The sequence below is a fragment of the Castanea sativa genome, chromosome 2, assembly GCF_040712315.1.
Source record: "Castanea sativa cultivar Marrone di Chiusa Pesio chromosome 2, ASM4071231v1".
NCBI classification, from domain to species: domain Eukaryota; kingdom Viridiplantae; phylum Streptophyta; class Magnoliopsida; order Fagales; family Fagaceae; genus Castanea; species Castanea sativa.
The window spans coordinates 22,333,761-22,350,984 of record NC_134014.1 but is presented as its reverse complement, the minus strand read 5'-3'; the positions used below and the strand labels follow the sequence as shown (position 1 = coordinate 22,350,984).

Sequence of the window (17,224 nt, the reverse complement as noted above, 5' to 3'; positions counted from 1 at the left end):
ACAAATATACAGCAGAATAACTAATAGCGTGAAACACTGCAGTAGAACAAATAGCAACAGAAACTATCAAAAAAGCTAAAAGAAGCCACAACAGAGCAATAGCAATAACTCCAGGCAAACTTAATAGTGTTAGTTCACCCTACCAATTTTGGGTTAAGTCATTTAGCAGAAACAAGTCTAAGAAGGAAACCAAACACCAACACAGATAACCTCATTATAGGTTTTTGCCATTGAATTTATTCATGCTAGGGCAGGGGCCTAAATGGTTTTGGATTCAATTTATAGAGTCCTAGAGGGTTGGAGTGTCAAAAAGGATAGAAAAGATGGTCTACTGATGCACGCCTCTATTTCTGCTGTGTTTTCTCTCTTCCTTTTTTACCATTTTATTTCTTTTTTGTTTTGTTACTCTTAGTTTTCCTTCCTATCCTCTTCGTGGGTTCTTCCCCCTATTTAGGGCTACCTTTCCCCTTTTTATACTGCTTGATTCCATGAGATTTCTTCCTTTTGTCCCTAAGGCTTCACTAACCGTTTTTGGTTTCTTGTGGGCATCCCTCTATGATTACCCACTAATTCATTGGTTGCCCGGCCACTACCTCTACCCAGAGTGTACTTGCTGCACCACTCCTCGTTATAGGACAAAACTCCTTGTTTTGTTTCTCCCCTCCCCCCTTTCTATCTTATCTGAATGGGTAAGGATTGGAGGCTCACTCTATCTATCCTGATGGCATGCATCAAATGGTCTAAGCCCTTTGCTTGCCTCTTTTGGGGGAAATGCCATCTCAACAAAACATTTTCCTAAAAGAAGCCTCGACATGAATCTCAAAATAGATCCCTTTTATCCCCACCACCAAACCACACCCTCTGAATCCCTTGACTAAGGGGCCACCTTTCTTGCATTGGCTGGGTACAAGTAGGTGGTGCTTCGGCCATTGTGTGTGAGTTTCACTACCCTCTGTGTTTGTCTTCTTTCACTCCCATGCCATTTTTGCCCTTTTTGCCATGTCTTCTTCTACTGCATGTCTTATGTTCATGCTTATTCTCCACGGTATGAAGGGCGTGGGCTCTTAGGCTTGCATCATTTTTTCATATTTCCCTATAGGCTTGGATGGTGTGTTGACAGAGTCCCTGCTCACCCAACCCACTGGACTTTTGCCCCTATTGTTTCTTTTTTTGCCATATTTGTAGGCCTACTGATTGTCATTATTGTCATGCTAGCCCATTGGGTTTATTAACTCTTTCCTTAGGCTTCCCCGACCCACTTACTTTACTTTTACCTCTCGTTGTGCCTATGGCTTGCTGGCTGTCATTCCTACCACGTTGACCCATTGGGCTTATTACCTCTTTCCTTGGGCTTCCTCGGTCCATCTACTCTACTTTTACCTCTTGTTATGCTTATGGGGCTGCTGGCTGTCATTCCTGTCATGTTGACCCATTGGGCTTATTACCTCTTTCCTTAGGCTTCCCCGACCCATTTGATTTATTTTTACCTCTTATTGTGTCTATGAGCTTGCTGGATACATTCTTGCCATGTTGGCCCATTGAGTTTATTATCTCTTTCCTTGGGCTTCTCCGACCTATTTACTTTACTTTTACCTCTTTTATTTCTTTTTCCTTCCATCTTTCTTTATTGTTGGGCTTCTTCTGCTGTTGGGCCTTTTTGTCAAAAATGGGCATCAACACAACCACACATAATAACATCTCAATAAACTCATAGTTGAGTTAGATTTTCAAATGGTTATTAGAATTGATTGGGTGTGATTGTATTTATTCTTTAATATGTAATATGATGATTAGATATGTTGGAATTAGAGGGTGTAAAACTTGGTTTTACACCATATCCTTATAGAATTTAATCTCTTTTAAAAAAGCTAGTTTTATTTTTTTTTTAAATTAAAACAAACCAATGTAAAAAGTGAAAAGCTAAAATCTAAAAGTTTTTGGCAAATAATAATAATAATAATAATAATAGGTAAAGCTGAGAGAAAATCCAATTCGATTTCAAATTGGAATTAAATTAGAGTCTAATTTTACATCATGTGTCCCATCTAATCTAAGTTTTTAAATTTTTATGCCAAGTGAGTTAATTCAATATAAAAATTAGATTTCAATTGGAGTTTAATTTTGTGTCATGTGTCCCATTTAATCTAAGTTTTTAAATTTTTGTGTCAAATGAGTTAATTTAATGTAAAAAATGAGGATTCCAATATAAGTAAACCATAAAAAATATAATTTTTGAATGATTTTATATTTATGAGCCTTTTTTTGTATAACTAAAAACAACTTAAGTTTATAAGTCATATATATATATATATATATATATATATTAATAACCAAAGCTAAAAAAAATCTAATTAAATTCTAAACTGAAGACTAATTTTGCTCCACATGTCTCACCTAATTTTTAAATTTGTGTGTCAAGTGAATTATTAGGTGCAAAAATTAGAGTCTAAATTCAATTAGATTCTAAATTGAATTTTAATTGGAGTTCAATTTTGCTCATGTGTTCCATCTAATTTTTTAATTTTCGTGACAAGTAAATTATTGTGAGGGTCCTTTTTTTTGACAAATGTCCAAGCCCAAAATAGATGCAAGGACCCTGGGCCTTTTAGTTATGGTGTTAAGGGACTGGGCTTGACTCACTGCAGCTAAATGGGCTAATTACAAACCAAGTGGTGCACAGAGCAAGAATCGTACAATACACACATACTAGCAAACAAGGAACATTTATGTATTGAACAGCAAGAAAACAATAAAGGGGCAATGTAATAAAGCAAAGACATAAAATAAATGATGGGGATCCTTAAAAATGATGTAAGATATCTCATTGTCTTTTCTTAATTGTGAATTACAACGTGCTCACTAAGATGTGTTACAAGGTCCAAATGAACTCAAAAATTACAAACTTAAATGGCTCTCTAAGCCTCTAAGACTTGCAAAGCTTGAACCCCTTTGAATCCAAGTATGTTTTATAGTGGCTGTTTCAGGATATCGGGCAGTATTTCTCTTTCTTTCACTACTTTATTTGAGAGTTTTCTTAATGGTTCTATTTTGATTCACTGTTGCTGAATGCCCCTTCACTGTTGACTGCTTCCCCCTTTTATAGTGTCATTCCAAGGTTTCGGGGTACCACTAGTTTCCTTCCTTCGCTCCCCTGGGTACCAAAGCCCATGTTGTGTCAGCAGCTTTGATGGCTGGTCCCTTCCTCATTTCTCATTATTTTCTTCTTTTGGTGCTTTTTCCCCAGAAGTTTCTTGCTGACTTTCCATTCTGGGATGTCCTCCAATCTCTCTTTTTTCAAGGCTTCTAATCCTTACCTTTTCAGACTCAGCTTTTTGGGCTGTTTTTTCCTTTTGTCATTTTCCCAAATAGGCCGATTCCATCCCTACCAGATTGAAAGTTTTTCCTAGCTATTTCCCTTCATGATTCTTCTTCCTAGGTTCCCCAAGGTACTAGCCCCTTGTTCATGAATTGTTACTCTCCAAGCCTTCTGGTTTCTTTCTGCATCATTGGGTGGTTGAGAAGGACGTTTTTGTTCTTCGTTCCTTGTGTTTCTTGGCACTCTTTTTGAGCTGTCTCAATCTTATCTGTGCTGCACGTTCCGAGGATCCTGAGCCCCTGGCAGTCTCCGGGTATCTCAACCCAGTTCTTACCACTGGACTCCCTTTTAATTTTCTGATCTTGGCAGGCTGGACTTTTTCCTTTCTTCCATTCATTTCATGGGCCTTAAGGCCTATTCCTTCATGAGTTTCGGACTTTAAATCCTTTTAATGGACTTGGACCTATCATCCCCTTTTTGTGGTGAGCTCAACCCTTTTATTTTTATTTTCCATGGAGTGCACTCATTGTGCTATTTTGGGCCTTGGTGTTATAACTTTTTTAGACCTCAACAATTATTGAATGCAAAAACAGAAGAGTTTAGATCTAATTAGATTCTAAATTTTATATATATATATATATATAAAATATTGTGATTATTTTTAAATGTATTCGTGCATATGTATGAGATTACATACTAGTATATAATAATAGATGAAGCTAAGAGAAATTTAATTAAAATTTCAAATTAGAATTCTAATTTTACGCCATGTGTCCTAAATTATTTGTTCTTAAAGAGTTTTATTTTTTAATTTTGAAATCAAACGTGGAACCACATCATAAATATTCATCCAAGTGAATTATTAAGTACAAAAACCAAATAGTTTAGAATAAATGAATCTTTAAAAAAAAGTGTTTCACAATAATTTTAAAAAAAGTGGACAATTTACATTTTATACCTAGTAATATCCTTACAAAATTTTTTAAAGAGTTAACAAAATATAAAAATGATTATTAATAGAATTTAAATTATATTAATAGAAATTATATTATTCATCTTATTGTATATCTTTAAGTGTTTCCATACATATGCATGGGGTTACAAACTAGTAGACTTTAAAGATTAAAGATTTGTATTATAAATTATCATAAAGAGCAATTATTTTGGAGTGAACGTCATATATTGAAATTCTATAATTTAAAAAAAAATCATCTTTATCAAGGTGGCATTCATCCCACCGTTCAATCCCCTCATACCCAAAAAAAAAAAAAAAAATTATGTTTCTTAAAAGTTGTTTGGATCCAATTACAAAGTACAAACATGCGCACTACAGGATTTGAGTTGGATTTGGATCCCCTCCATTTTGCTATGGATTTCAATTGTTGCAAGATAGCTGAATGTATACACTTGAAAGTGTGGGTCTCACTTGTTGTGAGAGTTGGGTTTATACACTTGGAACATGATTTACCATGACTCCTCTATTTCAAGGCTAGGATGTACATAAAACAAATCCTTGGCTTGGATTGTGACACCTAATTAGCTTATTTAGTGTCTGTTTTTGAATAATTTATCTAGATTTTTACTAAAATTTTTTTTACCAAATGTGTGTTAAAGTATACTTATACCTTGAAAAAATTTAAAAAAAATAAAAGATAGAAAAATTAAGTTTTTAAAAAACTGTACATAAAAACTAAAAATTAAAAGCAAAAGCAGATCATTAGTCTTAAAATACTGAAACTTAACCACAAACCTAACGGTGTAAAAAACGAACCATAGTTAACTATTGAAAAAAACAAAAGCAAAATAGAAAACAAAATAGGACAGGTGCCGAGAAGATGAAACGTTTTAGTTGACCACGGTGAGAAGGTTCTTATATCCTTCACCACTTGACAGATTCAGCACCCAATACCACGAATCCTCTTTCCTTCTTTCTTTCTTTTGATTTGTCTTTTTGGTTGAACAATCAACAATCATTTTGGTTTGGTTAACTCCTGGTTTAGTTAAGCTAATATATTTGCCAAATGAGGTGGCACAATCTAAGTCATATATATATTTTGGTTAAATCCTAGCCTTGTAAATGACCCTCTTCTAATCCGAAACCGAAAGAGCCGTTGAAAAAATTCTTCCTAGGGACATTGACATTGTTAGCAAAAAAAAGTGATCGAGCGCCGCCTCCTACTTCCTCAGAAGTAAAAAAAGCACTCTATTTTAGTATGTTATATTTTCCGTAGAAAAATACTGAAGATTTTTCACAACAATGAACAGCATGGCTTCCTCTACCATTGCTCCAAATCCCGCATCTTTCATCGCCAACAAGGTCAGTACATTTTCCCAGTTCCCATTTCCCCAATTTGTCAAATTTCAGTAAAACCCATTTCTGATTTTTTTTTTTTTTTTTGCAGAAAGACTTGGGGTTCACTGCATTTTCGACATCGTCACAATTTTCTATTCCCAAATGCAACAGAAGGATTTCCAAGAAAATTTGTTCAGTCATGGCACCGCAACAATCGGAACGCAGGCCTTCTACCACTGGCTCAGTTGGGTTTCTTTCAATTTTCTCATTGGTTTTGTGTTTTTGGTTAATGGGTTTCATAGTTTTGTGGATTTTAAAGGTGGGATTTTTGCTGATTTTAGGTCAAGACAGCAATGACGATGACTGAGAAGATATTGGCTAGGGCTTCTGAGAAAACCCAGTTGAGCCCTGGTGAGAATAGTTGGGTTAACATTGACATTTTGATGACCCATGATGTTTGTGGCCCTGGTTCTTTCGGAATCTTCAAGAAAGAGTTTGGCCAGAACGCCAAGGTATTGAATCCTCTTCACCCATTACCCATGATGTTTGTGAAGCTCATATGCTAAATTGAATGTGCTAGTAGCTTTAATCTAGTTTTGTGATGTTTCATGCAAATGCAATTAGGGTCTTGTTTGTGCTCGTTAAAGGTGTAACTGTACCATTTCTGTCTAAAAATTCATTTATTTTTGGTTTTTACTCCAGTACTAGTCATTATATCCTGGTTGCTGAGTTTTGAGCTTAAATGCTGTTGTAGTTCAATTTTTGGTGTTCACTGTGCTGTTGAACTGTGTATTTGCTGCGTCTGAGATACTATTGTTTTGGAATTAAGGTTTGGGACCGGGAAAAGATTGTAATAATTCCTGACCATTACATCTTCACAAGTGATGAACGGGCAAACCGTAATGTGGATATATTGAGGGATTTCTGCAGGGAGCAGAACATCAAGTACTTTTATGATATTAAGGATCTTAGTGATTTTAAGGTATGGCTCTACAGTCTCTTTTTACTTACTCTCCATTTCCTAATCTGTTATCCTCAAGAGCTTATAGGTTATTCATCCCCTGATTATTGACACTAATAGTAAAGTTTACTTAATTACTTTTCAGGCGAACCCAGATTACAAAGGAGTATGCCATATTGCTCTTGCACAAGAAGGTCATTGCAGGCCTGGAGAGGTATGGTTATGTTATCAAGTTTATGCAAATATATGTAATATGCAAAAATTTTATGCCTTTATGTTCCACAACTGTTGTTAAACCTTTTTCACTGCCTTCAGGTCCTGCTGGGTACAGATTCTCACACTTGTACAGCTGGAGCATTTGGCCAATTTGCCACTGGAATTGGCAACACGGATGCAGGCTTTGTGTTGGGCGCTGGGAAGCTCCTGCTCAAGGTCTGTAGATGCTTTATTTTGGTGTCCTAAAGTTTATTATTTTGTCCCTCCCCTTCCCGCCCCCTCTATGCGAGGCCCTTTTGGTTCAAGCTATTATTCTATGTATCCTTCAGTGCTCTCATCAGGAACTATGTTGTTGTTCTGTTGGCTAACAACTTACTTGATGATTTTAATTGTAATATTTAAGGTCTTCCAGAAAAGCTTGATTTCTCAAATAAGAGGTCTTCCTGCAACTATAGGAATTTGGACATTCCTTAGCACGCGTGCATGCATACACACAAACACACGATTCCAATTATATTTGTCCAAGACAATTTTTGAATTTTTTAATGGATTTAAGGTGGTTAAGAATTAAGATATCTCTTTGTCTATTGTGTATATTTTGGTGTGTTCATTATACATATTTGCATAGATATATCCTGCTAATTTCAGCTAATTATTGCAAAACCAATAAAGTTGCAAAATATTATTCTCTTTTTTAACACACAATTCTCTCTTTTTACATATTTGCCCGTCTTCAGTTTTGACTGTGTCTGACTGTTACTTGTGGACATTCAATTGATTGAGCAGCCATTTCTCTTTGGTAGGCAGCACATTTCCTCCTCCCCCCTGATGTGGTTGGGTTGAGCCTCAACCCGAATTGACTTGACCCATGAATACCCCTAATTTGTTTGGTATTTCATGGGTAATGCCCAATTCTGTAATTTTGTGATGCCGTGATGGACTTATTATCCTGTTGGAAAGGACAGTTTTACAAGATAAGTCGTGGGGAACATGGAAAGCTATTCCATTTTGCTTAATGTGGTGTATTTGAAGAGAGGAATGCATGCTGCTTTTAGCGCACTAAGTTACATTTGAGGAAGGTGAAGTTCTTATTTTTGAAGAGGTTATATGAATGGACTTCGGCCTCTTCTACATTAATACCTCAAACTTTATAGGAGGAAAAAATATATTACTATTGAGTGAGACTGATCAAAATACCTCAAAATTTATAGAGTTCCTGGATACTTTCTTATTGTATGTTTTATTTCTCTTTTGGCCCTTTGTATACTACCCATGTACTAGCTTTGGACCCCTTTGCGTTTTCTTAATATAATTATACTCATTGAAAAAATAAAAAAAGAAAGGGGAAAGAAAACATTTCCACGAAAAAGCATTACTATGATCGCACATTTTCCTTCTTTTTTCCCCTTAAATTCTGGAAAGCTACTAGATCATCAAGTCTCAAATCTTGCTATTGTTAAACATAAAGCTAGGAAGCACAAACACTGCATTTAGGGTGCCATACCCATGTTGTATCTGTGTTATGCAGGTGTCATACTAGCCATTTCATTTTATAATTTTTCAGAAATTGCTCGTGTCACTCTGTTGTACCAGTTCCTGTGTTCGTGCTTCCTAGACATAAAGAGAACTAGAAACTAAAGGAGAGAAAAATTATGCCTTTTAATTTTCTTCGGCTATGTGTTGTCCATATTTCTGCATCCTGTATGGGTGTTCCATCTAATAAATTGACAAAGTTCTTGTCTTATGTAGAATTATATTTCTGGTATCCTAATTTCTTGCTTTAATTTGCAGGTGCCTCCAACTTTGAGATTTGTAATGGATGGTGAAATGCCAAATTATTTGCTTGCAAAAGATTTGATTTTACAAGTAAGTTGAACTGGTTCTGCAACCTTTTATTTCCTCTGCATGTTCATACTGTAGCCTTATACAGTATATCACTTTTGTAGTGTGAGCCAAAAGTTTTTAATTGGTTTATATAAATGAATATGTTTTTCCTTAATAATCTTCACTTCGCAGATAATTGGTGAAATATCTGTGTCTGGTGCTACATATAAATCTATGGAGTTTGTTGGTACAACTGTTGAAAGTCTAACTGTAAGTAAACCTAAAAAGATATTTGCTGGAAGTCTATGATATCATTCCAAATTTATGACTTCAAATGTTAATTACACTTATCTATTAGTAAATTTTTTTCTGGTGCATCATAAATTTAAGTTCTCTAATCCTCTGTATTTGATAGATGGAAGAGAGGATGACATTATGCAACATGGTTGTTGAAGCTGGGGGGAAAAATGGTGTTGTCCCTGCTGATAGCACTACATTTAAGTACCTTGAGGTTAGTGATATAGATAATCAAATGCATTTGGTCTTGGTGGTACTCTTTGCGTGTGTGTGTACATGCTCACATATGTATGTGTTGGCTATGCATGTATATGCAAACACAAGATTAATAAACCATGGGTCTATTTCTGAAAACCCATCCTTGTCTTTGTGGGGTTGGGTTGTTACCTGGTGAAAAGTTAATTGCTTCGAGACGTGCTGTTTTGGAACATAATTTTCTTTTTTCTTTATGTGTTCGACACATGAACATTTTCTTATAATTTTATCTTTTGTTCTGAACATATGCTTATAATCTTATCTTTTGTTCTGCACAGGATAAGACTTCTGTGGCCTATGAACCAGTTTATAGTGATGAACAAGCAAGGTAGTACATGTGTAAAATAATTGCTCAAGAGTTCCATACCTTTTTTATTTTTATTTTTCCGTAAAAAGAATTCCATGCCTAAATCCTAGTTATAAAGTTACTGCTTCTGTGTATTAAATATTTGATCTAGAGTATATAATTTGAACTTTACTTGGATATATACTCAATTTATATGGAAAATACATTGGACTTCTATTATTATTTTTATTGGAGGGTAGGGGTTATCATATCATTGAGTACATAGTAGTTAAAAAAAAAAAAAAGATTTTCAACACATAGTTGATGCCAAACTTGAAATGGATTTTGAGGACCTTCCAACCTGCATTCAAATAATTAGCTATGGATTAATTGGCATCTTAATACTTACAGATGCCCTTTCTTGCCAGAACTGCCAGAGTTCATAGAAAACAGTCAATTCCCCATCATAAAACCAAACTTCCCGAATTATTAAGTTATGGTTGATCTAATTGCTAAAAAATAATTATTCTAAGGCAATATGTAAAATATTGAATCATCAAAGGAAGGTTTCGAGTAAGTTTCCTAATTGGAAAGCCTTATTTTGTTCATTATAATGTTAATTAGTGAATAGTTGCTTTGTATCAAAGATACATTCCCAGTGATTGGGAGAATTCTTGTGGTAGATGGTGGAGGAGTTTGTGTGAGTTTAGTAATGCCATCATTTTTAATTTGGAAATTTAGTAATGTATACTTCTCATTATAGTTTTCTATTTTAGTGAATTTTTACAGATTGTAAATGAGATGTGAAAAACAATAGCACTAGTGTACCAATTCTTGCTTTTCCATAGATAGCAAAATTATATACAGGCCAAATGTTTCTTTTTCTTAACGAATGAAATACAAGGCTTTCATATTCATTTTCTATTTCTCTCATTTAATGCCTATGCGTGTTTTGGAAGTACTTTCTGAAGCACTAGAAGTATCTCAGATCTACTTTGCTCTCATAATTCTGTCATGCAACACAAACTAAATTGGTACAAATTTGATTCATGCCTTGACTTAAAGATTTGCTGCTGTCATAACATTGAACATGTATTGACTGAAAGCTGGCAGCATTAAGATAATATTTGTTTTTCACAGAGTTATTAACTTTCTCATCTTGAAATTTTTATCAGATTTTTTTTTTGATAAATTTTATTTCTATTAGCTATTGAATATTGACTTTAGTAATTCAATGAATTATTCATATCTTCTGGCAGACTGTGATCAAGATGAGAACATGTTATTTAATGGCATACTGAATTAATTTCTTTACTTAGCAAAATGGTGACTTTTCCAATAACCCCCCCTCCCTCTTTTGGATTTCATTTTTATTGATGAGTTTAATTTTCTTGGCTTTTAGATTTCTTTCTGAGTACAGATTTGATGTCTCAAAACTGGAGCCCCTGGTAGCAAAGGTGGGTGATTTTGACAGGTGTTGAAGAGAAGACTTCCCTTTATCTTTTACGAATGTAATTTAAAATGGGATAACCTATATGCTGTGGATCACATATGTTTATCTCCCAAAAACAGTTCGCCTCTGTCGTATTTATTGATAATTTTGCTGGATCTGCCTCTTTTCTTGAATGAGTAATGATGTCAATATATCTTTGCAGCCACATTCTCCGGATAATCGGGCTTTAGCAAGAGAATGCAAAGATGTGAAAATTGACAGGGTATACATTGGATCTTGTACTGGAGGAAAAACAGAGGATTTTATGGCTGCAGCCAAAGTTTTCCTAGCTTCAGTAAGAAGCTGTATTATCCCTGTTATATTGCCGTTGGAGAATTTTTTGTTACTTATATGCTTGCATGGGTTTAAATCTAAATGTAATATTCTTTTAAAATTCTTTTTAAATATTCATGGCTTGAGTTTTTGGAAAATTTGATTGCTGGTAGCTCATCTTATTGATCTTTGTTTATTTGTTAAAATCCATGAATATAATGATCAATCCTCTGCCTTATATGAGAGTATAGTGTTCTTAGCGAGCATTGGAGTTGTGTTTTTCTGACCAAACATGTATCTCAATCACTTTTCTATAGTAGTATGCCTTATATGCATATTTTGTTCTTATACATTTTAATTTGCATTTCAACATAATTTAATTATTGAACAATTTAATTGAGATTTAGGTATTTGCATTTTGCCCATTTTTAATAGTTATTGAGACTTCCTTCTGGTTGTGTTTATATAGTAACCTTTTAGAGCTTCTTATTTTATTTTAGTTCATTTGTTTTTCGTGAGCCGTGGTTGTAGTTTGCTGGTATTATTTTCTCTCATATATTTTGGGGATTAAGCTGAAAAGATGTAATTGCTTTTTCTCAGGGAAAAAAGGTCAAAGTCCCCACATTCCTTGTTCCCGCAACCCAAAAGGTGTGGAATTCTAAATCACAGTTTTGATATATAGAAAATAATCATTGGTAGATTAATGATAAATAAAACTATAAGCATCTATACAATAAAATTTGCAGGTTTGGATGGACGTATATGGTCTCCCAGTACCAGGATCTGGTGGCAAGACTTGCTCCCAGATTTTTGAAGAAGCTGGTTGTGATACACCTGCAAGTCCTAATTGTGGTGCTTGTCTGGGTGGCCCTAAAGACACTTATGCACGCATGAATGAGCCTACGGCAAGTTATTCTTTTTTTTTTTTCTTCTTCTTTTAAACTTTTTCAATAAGTTTTATCAATTGTTCAACATAACATAGCTCTCTATTTTCTGAAACAAGATCCTTATTTCCAGCTATAATCTATAGAGAAAATTAATAGAATTATTAAATTGGATTAAAAAAAAAAAACTTGCTTGTGGCAATGTGGCCTACCCCTATCGTCAGCCATTGATTCTGCAAGTGTACAAAAAAATTCTAGACTTATCTGAAATGAGCAACTCGGTAAGATTAGCACTACAGGTGCATTTGTTCCTCTTGATGCGGGAGACACAAGGATGTTTTTATTTTGACTTTGTATTATTTACTTTTGCAAGTCAGTTGTATATTTATTTTGTAGGTCCTAGTAGTTTATTAGGCTATTAGTATTTAATTTTTGGAAGCAAGGTTATCTTTGTAATAAGGCAACTAGGGTTTCCTATGCCAATTATAATTAGGGTTTAGTTTTCCTGTATAAGCAAACTATTTTACTCCTTTTGGGGGAGGATTTTTGAGATGGTTTCAATGAATGAAAGTCCCGTTTGGTTTCTTTGGTCTAGTGTTGACTCCAACCAACCCTAGTTGCTGACTCCTAGTAGGTTTTTTTCTTCTTCGCTTGGTGCAGACCCCAAGCAAGCCTAGGTGCTGATTCCTAGATCCTATCCTTTATTTCCCTGTTGTTTAATTTTATTGGCAATGTTCTGGTTTGTCTTGCGCCACTGCTGGTCTGTTATCCTTATTGCCTTCCATCAGTATCTGTGAGTGTCTTTGATTCCTTTAGATTTCAGCCTCTCATTAGCAGCAGGTGTGCCATGAGCAACACGGTTCTGAATGCATTACATGTTCTGTGAGCACTGTAATAACTTTGTTGCTCATTTCAGGTACTCCAGGTCATAACGTCAGGTCCAATAATTTTTCCTGAGAATTTTACATATTGCTTGTCATTATTCCAATAGGATAATAATCACGATTAAATTATTAGACCTGTTACAGTGTAGTCTAGCAATATTGTGATACAATTAGGCATAATCTCTAATATGTTGGAGCTCATAGATGAATCCCATTTCTCATCAGGATATCAAATGGATGGGATTGATGCCTGACCTTTGGTGGGTCTCATTAGGAGATTAATCTGTATTCTTAATTTTCAAACCTTCGTAAGAGTAACTGTTGGTAATTTACACTTAAATACTGTCACCAAAGCAACCTCTAATGTATTTCTTATTTAGCATATCATATTTATTTTAGGAGCCTTATGCATCATGTAAAATGGCTTGTAGAGCCACTCATGTTGAAGCAAAATTCAAGTGTGGATCCTTGATACCTTGCTATCCACTAATATCCCATAACTTTTTTTTTGTTGATAAGTACAAATACTTTTATTAAAGAGAGACTATATGTACAATAACATAAAGCAACCTAAAAAATTACTTAAAGAAAAAATTATATACAGTAACATGGCAACGACTCTATATAAACTATACAATAGAATGGTTAGTTGTATAGCCCCAAATGCAAGACGCCGAGACCACTCATATAAAGAACTAGTGAAAGTTGCTAACAACTGACTGACTGAGTCCTCATACTTTTCATATACTCAAAGTTCATCGATTCTGTTCCCTCTATCCTATTACGAGCTGCATTCTCCATGACTGCATTAAGAAATAATTGTGCATTAATATATCAACAAAAAGATCAAATTGGTACGACTTTCTGATCATAGTTCAGTTCTTTGGAAGGTGGATACTAGTTGGCGATGTTCTGGAAAAAGGTTTACAAAGTTATAATGTTTAAACTTTTTACTTTGCTGATGCATAATGTACATGGTCTACCTAGTTGATCTTGATGTAGGGTTTGAACTCCTGTGCAGTGATCCCTTTAACATTTTAGGGTGATTTAGGAACTCATAGGACAAAATCTTGTCTTACAAGGCTAGTAACACAGTCACTAATCTATCCTCATATGGTTGATGTTGCTTATTGTGGTGCCTTTGGAGAGAGAGAAATAGTCGGTGCTTTGAAGATAAGGAGAGATCCATATCAGACTTGAAACTATTTTTCTTTAGAACTTTAATGGATCGGTTGGCTGCTTTGCAGAACCAATCTTTTTTAGCCTTTCTTATTTTCTTAGATTCTTGTAATTTTTTGTTCTTGATTGTTTGACCCTTTGTACACTCCCTGTGTACTAGGGTGTTCCCATTTTTTTGATATCAATAAATTTTTTACTTATCAAAAAAAAATGAGGTTTTTTTTTTCCCCAATATGTTATGTTCCTTGGTACAAATTAACCAAAGTGACACCTTCTAAAATATTCAGGGTCTAAAAATTGGCACACAAAAATTTGTTGGAGGAAAGTACTTTTTTAGGGACCAAAAGCAAGCTTTAACACTTCATTTTAATAATTTGTCGGTGGGATTTAAGCTGTTATTGTTGGTTAGCAGTGGAATCATTGTGTATAATGAACTATTTTCTTTATTGATATGGTAACTTGTGAATGCTGCACTGGTTCGTCTGGGGCCAGAGTTGTTGGGGCTTCAATGTAAAAGATGTAGGGGATTATACTTCCAACACTGATTTCTATTGGCATTGGGGTGAGATGGCTGTTGGGGGTTGTCTACACCCATCTAATGAGGGCTGAAAATGAAGAAACTATAAATACATATTTAGCTATTATAGAGAAACAGAACATAGAAATCTAATTGTATTATTTCAAGCATAGAATTTATTGTTACCCCATTATGCTTTATTCCTAAGGCCAATGACTATTTTTGTGATGGTCTTTGCAGGTCTGTGTGTCAACAACAAACAGGAACTTCCCAGGCCGAATGGGACACAAAGAGGGCCAGATATATCTTGCATCCCCATATACTGCAGCAGCATCTGCTTTGACTGGTTATGTGACCGATCCAAGGGAATTCTTGCAGTAGGCTATAAATACCATAAATCTGCTCATGTTGTATGTCATGGTTGCTTTGTATCCTACCACTGTAGGTTAAAATGCCCGAGCTGAAATACATAAATGGATTTTTCTGTATGGATATTAGTTTATGTATTTTGTGATTACTAAGAGGTTTGTACTAAAGAAGATTGGTTAGAGCCACCATGCAATAATAAACTTATTGCAAGAAATGAAACAAGTGACAAGGGAAGATGAATGAGAACTGGTGATGACTAGACTTATCTTTGTATATGATTTTTCCATGCGAATTTGGTTTTTTCACTTTTGTTTTCTGCCCCAATGATAGGAAAACCTTAGACCCGGCATCCCAAGCTGCAAAACAGTGGTTCTGTGAATCTGTGATCGATGTCAGCATCTTATCTCAGGGTTGTGATGTTACACAAACAAATGGGAGAAGGAGTTGATGGCCTACTCTTCCTTTCTCTCTGTTGCTTGTTTCCGTTTTTATTCTTCCCCAAAGGGAACGGACCACAATTTAGAAAGTGCAAAGACTATTGGGTATTAATTTTGTTCCTCCTACAAAGTAATCATTTGGGGTGGTGGGGCAGTCTTTCACAAAAAGTTTTGGCTCTGAGAAGAAATTACTATATCTACTAGGCTGGTGGAGTCTCGATTGTCATCAGCAGCCTACCTCCTGTTTTCGAATCGTTTCGTATTGTAGGGATGCAGCCCTTATGGGAAATTATTCACCTACATGGGATTGTTGGGCTTTTCAAGGTAATAATGTCTTGGCTTACAGCAGAAAAAATATATATAAGCACATTTCACTAGTGGCCATAATATCTGGACAAAATTGCAGAAACACAATTATAGAAAGTGACAAAATCCTGAGCTAGGCCTCATGGGGCCTCACCAATCAACGAGCTGAACCTCATCATTCATTTTTGGGAGCATATGATCATATCCTTGAACTAAGTGGTCCTGTCTAGTTCCACATTGCTGCCTGATTGTCCACCATGGTGAACTCAGCGGCACCAATGGTAAGATTGATTTAGTCACTTTTCAACTCATTGCAATTTCTCTCTCTCTCTCTCTCCTGGCGGGCCTACTATATTTTTTTTTTTAGCATGAAAATATATTTCCAAGCTCAAGTTAAGGAGTTATTAGGGTTGGTGTGGAACCATGTAAAAACAACATTTAAAAAAAAAAAAAAAAAATTTCCAGCTGTTCTGGGTTCTATGTCCATCATTACTGTTCCAGTTGAGGGTACATTTATAATGGCTGGATTAAAGTTATAATTGTGCTTTAACGTGTGGGCCAGTTGGCACTTCCATAGCCAAATTGAGAAAAACGTTAAAACATAAAAAGGCACACATTAAGCCAATTTAAGGTGAAACTTTTATGCTACAAGAAATGTTTTCCTTTGTTTTGCAAGAAGTGAAATGGAAACCAGCAAGAAAGTATGAGAAACTAGTTAATAAGAGAAAAAAGCTGAACATTCTTGGGGGGTGGGGGGGAAATTTCGCATTTGGTCCCTAGTGCTAGTAGTAGAATACAGTTGTCCCCTAATCAATTAAAAAGAAGGTAATTATTCTAAGAAAAAGCACTTCTCTTAAGTCATCAATGGGCGGTCTTCTGCAGTCAAAATTGCCATGATTGCACAATCTTACCACTGTCCTTCCCCACGCCCCCCGTTTTGTTTGTTTGTTTGATTTTTTTTTTTTTTAAATTTTTTTGTCAAGTGTTATTGTGCCAACTTTTTTTACGAAAGAGACGGTGGTCAAAGCTTGGTATTTTTGCACACCATGTTTAGAGAGAGAGAGATTAAAATAACAATAGCATTTTAAGTTGGTTTAAAACATAATAATTGGAACAACTTTTCTCTTCAACATACTGATATAAGCAAAAAAAGAAAACAATTAATTGATTTTTAAGAACTAATTAAATCTCAAAATACTGTAATTTTGCAAAACATAACAACCCATGTGATAGAATATCGATTCATTTTAAGGTTTTAAAATGAAAATTTTCTCAAAGCTTCCCCTATCTACGCGCGCGCACACAATGAGTTTAGAGGGGATGAGGGTAAAAAAAGAAAGAAAGCAGTTTTTGTTGGTTGGTCGGCTATTAGAGCAGAGGGGATTAACTTTGGAGAGAGAGAGAGAGATAGGGAATCCTATGCAGTTGACGAAAA

General features: G+C 35.0%; 1 protein-coding gene across 1 annotated transcript; it reads left to right on the top strand.

Annotated features, from left to right (window-relative positions):
* Window positions 1-5,121: 5,121 nt before the first annotated feature.
* Window positions 5,122-15,319, top strand: LOC142623332 (3-isopropylmalate dehydratase large subunit, chloroplastic). Its single transcript, XM_075796730.1, has 15 exons — window positions 5,122-5,633; window positions 5,719-5,853; window positions 5,951-6,121; window positions 6,439-6,591; window positions 6,716-6,784; window positions 6,886-7,002; window positions 8,578-8,652; window positions 8,803-8,880; window positions 9,026-9,121; window positions 9,441-9,490; window positions 10,851-10,905; window positions 11,104-11,235; window positions 11,814-11,861; window positions 11,960-12,118; window positions 14,918-15,319. Exons 1-15 carry the CDS (start codon window positions 5,574-5,576, stop codon window positions 15,056-15,058), a joined length of 1,539 nt encoding a protein of 512 aa, XP_075652845.1. The 5' UTR covers window positions 5,122-5,573; the 3' UTR covers window positions 15,059-15,319.
* The last annotated feature ends 1,905 nt before the right edge of the window (window positions 15,320-17,224 follow it).

Bases quoted from the DNA above. Each gene is read 5' to 3' on its own strand.
- LOC142623332 (XM_075796730.1), top strand. From the start codon at position 5,574: ATGAACAGCATGGCTTCCTCTACCATTGCTCCAAATCCCGCATCTTTC. The intron at 6,122-6,438 runs GTATTGAATCCT...TTTGGAATTAAG, and splicing joins AGTTTGGCCAGAACGCCAAG to GTTTGGGACCGGGAAAAGAT. The intron at 11,236-11,813 runs GTAAGAAGCTGT...GCTTTTTCTCAG, and splicing joins CCAAAGTTTTCCTAGCTTCA to GGAAAAAAGGTCAAAGTCCC.